At 41.5% G+C, this 4,783-nt stretch overlaps 1 protein-coding gene across 1 annotated transcript; it reads left to right on the plus strand.

Annotated features, from left to right (window-relative positions):
• Positions 1-224: 224 nt before the first annotated feature.
• On the plus strand, positions 225-3,213 carry LOC127104305 (uncharacterized; the record flags this gene model as incomplete). The annotated part of the gene is made up of 2 exons (XM_051041495.1): positions 225-1,439; positions 3,184-3,213. Coding segments are annotated over 2 exons (1,245 nt in total), but the record flags the coding sequence as incomplete, so codon positions are not given.
• Positions 3,214-4,783: the final 1,570 nt, after the last annotated feature.

Consider the following 4,783-nt stretch of genomic DNA (forward strand, 5'->3'; position numbering starts at 1 on the left):
TTGGCAAGTTATTGGGATTTATCGTCAGTGAGAGAGGTATTGAGGTTGATCCTGCAAAGGTCAAAGCAATACAAGAGATGCCTGCGCCCAAAACTGAAAAGCAAGTCCGAGGTTTTCTTGGCCGCTTGAATTACATTTCCAGATTTATATCCCACATGACTGCCACATGTGCGCCGATATTCAAGCTCCTTCGGAAAGATCAGTCCCATGATTGGACCGAGGATTGCCAGAAAGCTTTTGACAGTATTAAAGAGTATTTGTCTGAGCCTCCGATTCTGTCTCCGCCTGTGGAAGGGAGACCCTTGATTATGTATCTGATTGTTCTTGAAGATTCGATGGGTTGTGTCCTGGGTCAGCAAGATGAATCAGGAAAGAAAGAGTATGCTATTTACTACCTGAGTAAGAAGTTCACTGATTGTGAGTCTCGATACTCAATGCTTGAGAAAACATGTTGTGCTTTGGCTTGGGCTGCTAAGCGCTTACGCCAGTATATGATAAATCATACAACTTGGTTGATATCCAGAATGGATCCAATCAAGTACATATTTGAGAAGCCTGCTTTAACTGGGAGGATTGTCCGTTGGCAGATGTTGTGGTCTGAGTATGATATTGAGTATCGAGCTCAAAAAGCTATCAAAGGTAGTATCTTGGCTGACCACTTGGCACACCAGCCGATCGAGGATTATCAGTCAGTTCAGTATGACTTCCCGGATGAGGAGATTCTGTATTTGAAAATGAAAGATTGTGATGAGCCTAGACTTGATGAAGGGCCAGAGCCTGGTTCCAGATGGAGTATGGTATTTGATGGCGCTGTAAATCAATATGGGAATGGTATTGGGGCAGTAATCATCACCCCTCAGGGCACACATATTCCTTTTACAGCAAGGCTAACTTTCAAATGCACAAATAATATGGCAGAGTATGAGGCCTGTATTATGGGATTGGAGGAATGCATTGATCTTAGGATCAAGCATCTTGATGTTTATGGTGATTCGGCCCTCGTTGTTAATCAGATTAAGGGTGAGTGGGAGACGAATCAACCTGGTCTCATCCCCTATAGAGATTATGCAAGGAGGATTTCAACGTTCTTTACTGAGGTTGACTTCCATCATATCCCTCGAGATGAGAATCAGATGGCAGATGCTCTTGCTACACTTGCTTCGATGATTATGGTCAAACTATGGAATGAAGTTCCCAATATCACAGTGATGCGCTTGGACAGACCAGCTCATGTGTTTGCAGTTGAAGAAGTTAAAGATGATAAGCCTTGGTATTATGATATCAAGTGTTTCCTTCAGGGCCAGATTTACCCACCTGGGGCATCTGTGAAAGATAGGAAGACTTTGAGGAGATTATCTGGCAGTTTCTACCTCAATGGCGAAGTGCTTTATAAGAGAAATTTTGACATGGTTCTGCTCAGATGCGTGGATAGACACGAAGCAGACCTGTTGATGACTGAAGTTCATGAAGGTTCATTTGGTACTCATTCCAATGGACATGCCATGGCTAGAAAGATGTTAAGAGCAAGCTACTATTGGCTGATAATGGAGTCTGACTGCTGCAAATATGTGAAGAAATGTCATAAGTGTCAGATTTATGCAGATAAGATTCATATTCCCCCGACGCTTCTGAACGTGATTTCATCACCATGGCCCTTCTCCATGTGGGGAATTGACATGATTGGCATGATAGAGCCAAAAGCGTCCAATGGACACCGATTCATTCTCGTAGCAATCGATTACTTCACCAAGTGGGTTAAAGCGACATCGTATGCAAATGTGACCAGGCAGGTGGTTGTGAAGTTTATCAAGAATCAACTCATATGCCGTTATGGTGTGCCAGATAAGATCATTACTGATAATGGATCTAATTTGAACAACAAGATGATGAAAGAGTTGTGTAGTGAGTTCAAGATAGCGCATCACAATTCTTCTCCTTATAGACCAAAGATGAATGAGGTTGTTGAAGCTGCTAATAAGAACATCAAGAAGATTATCCAGAAGATGGTGGTTACGTACAAGGATTGGCATGAGATGCTGCCATTTGCTTTACATGGATATCGTACATCTGTCTGCACTTCAACCGGGGCAACCCCTTTCTCCCTTGTTTATGGCATGGAGGTTGTACTCCCAGTAGAGGTGGAGATCCCATCAATAAGAGTTTTGATGGAAGCCAAGTTGACTGATGCTGAATGGGTTCAGAGTCGTTATGACCAACTGAATTTGATTGAAGAGAAGAGATTGACTGCCATGTGCCATGGCCAGTTATATCAGCAGAGAATGAAGAAAGCTTTTGATAAGAAGGTCAAGCCTCGTGTGTTCCGAGAAGGGGACCTTGTGCTCAAGAAAGTTTTGTCTTTCGCGCCCGATTCCAGGGGCAAGTGGACTCCAAACTATGAAGGGCCATATTTTGTTAAGAGAGCCTTTTCAGGCGGCGCTTTGATACTTACAACTATGGATGGGAAGGATTTCACTCGTCCTGTGAATTCAGATGCAGTCAAGAAATACTTCGCCTAAAAATAAAAACAGAATAGCTCGCTAAGTTGAAAACCCGAAAGGGCGACTTAGGCAAAAATGAGCGTCTCGATGGATTGAAAACCCGAAAGGGCGATCCAGGCAAAAGTTAGAGACATAAAAAATGAATATATGTATCCCGCTAGATTGAGCACCTCATCCTGGGGCAATCTAGGCAAAAATTAGGGATTTGGCAAGTAACTGCATCCGGACAAGATTCTTTTTCTACAACGGTCGTTTGTCAAAGATTCTCGCTCAATCATCATCAACCGAAGCTTCAAATACATCGGATTCAGAAATGGTGGAGAAACGGTCATTATGTTCAATGTAGCCCTTTTCCAATATATATCACCAATTTCAAATTTGTAAAGATCTATGGAGTCTTACCATTTGCAGACTACCATTCCATCAAATAAATTTGAGCCTTTTATCCAATTATTTGCACTCTTATTTATTTCCATTCAACAAATGTTTTGCATGTTTTAATTGAGAAAATATCATTGTTTTAAACGAATAAATTTTTCATAAATTGTTTTTAAAACAAAGTGAACATTCACAATGATGAAAGGATACTTAAGAGATCCTCAGTGCTCTCCCAAGGGTGGTATGATCTCCAACAGGGCAAGACATTTGTTTATATTCCTGGCATGACTGTATCCTCTTCCTCCAGAATATTATTGTGGTGCAGTCCACCGAGTAGAGCACTTGTTCACCTCCCCTCCCTTCAGCAGAGCAGTGATTTCTCCTCCTCAACAGATGTGTCCTCTCTGGAAGATTCGATTTTTTGGTGATCAGTCCCCAGAATTCCTTCTTTTCCTCGGATAGATCCCCAATAGAGTTTTTGGTATGGTGGACTTTATCTGTGATGATTCCTCCCCTGCAGAGATATTGTTGTTTTCTGGTATCCTTGATCCCTGGCAGATTGGATATTCTCCGGTGATGCTGGCTTTCTCTCTTGAGATGTAGTACCGGATGGTTAATTCCTGGACCTGTTTGTGTTAGATATGTATATTTGTCAGCATTCATCAAACATAAATCACGCATAATGCATGCATAATCTTAACATTCAGATATTCACGTTGCATTCTTTGCCATATATCGTTGTTTGTTATCTCCTGCTATTTGGTGATATATATCTCCCCAAGCAGATGTGTGTGTCTGATCTCTTCATATAGAGTCAGCTCCATAGGCAGAAAGCGTCTATCCTTTCTTCCACATTCCCCACCGAGTTATATCCTCGCGAATGATGGTTGTTTCTGTTCCTTCCCAACACATATATTGGGATGGGTTCCCTTATTGAGTTATATCCTCATTAGGACGAGTCTTGATTCAGTTCGCCTCTTTGGTTTGATCCTAAATTGGCATCTTGTGACTGTTTCCTTTGCTTCCCCCGTGATAAATGAATAATTGCTCAGTAATTAGTAATCATTCATTTTATCCCTAGAGGAGTTTGTGGTTTTTCTACCCTTATACCGGTAGTTGTAAACCCTATTCTTTTTCCTCGTAGAGTTAACCTTTTGTTCATCATAATCGATGACGATTACTCTTCCGTCTTTTCCTACCCAGTATCCGGTAGGTGTAATCCCCTCCTTGACGGTTATCTTCATCCAATATTCGGTGTTGATATTCCCTCTTTTGCTCAGATAGTTGCCCTGATTATGCAATTTATCCCCCAGCAAGTTATCTCTCGTTTACCCTGTTGTTGGTAACGATTGATTCTCTTCTGAATTGGTCATCATTATATACCTAGTTTCGGTATCCCGATGCCTTTTCTTTTCGGTTGATTTATCCTTTATTAACCCAGTAACCAGTTGTGGATAATCTTCCATACGAGTATATTATCTGCGTTCTGACGGTAATAGACAATATATCTCATGCACTCTTTGGTTGAAGCCTTTTGTTCTTCCCCAGTCGAGTAAGATTCGTATCCCCTTTATGGAATCGAATATCCATCCTATAATCGAGTTTGCTTTTAGCCCTCTTTTGGATGATGAGTGTCTTTGAAATATTCCCCAATTCACGCGTTGGTTGGTCACCTATTATATGCCCAGTAACCGGTATCCCTGGTGTTCCTTCCTTTCTGCTCCCTATTATGACTTTTGTCCCCTGTGGAGTCAGAATTCCTGAGTTGAAATATACCTTTTTTTAGGTCTTCCCCAAATGTTTTGAAGTTTTGATATCTCTCACCCTTATACCGGTCTTAGATATTCATTTCTTCCTGAGTATGCTATATCTCTCGCCCTTATACCGGTGTTCGGATCACATGTCTC

This window comes from Lathyrus oleraceus, chromosome 7 (genome assembly GCF_024323335.1).
Source record: "Lathyrus oleraceus cultivar Zhongwan6 chromosome 7, CAAS_Psat_ZW6_1.0, whole genome shotgun sequence".
NCBI classification, from domain to species: Eukaryota; Viridiplantae; Streptophyta; class Magnoliopsida; order Fabales; family Fabaceae; genus Lathyrus; species Lathyrus oleraceus.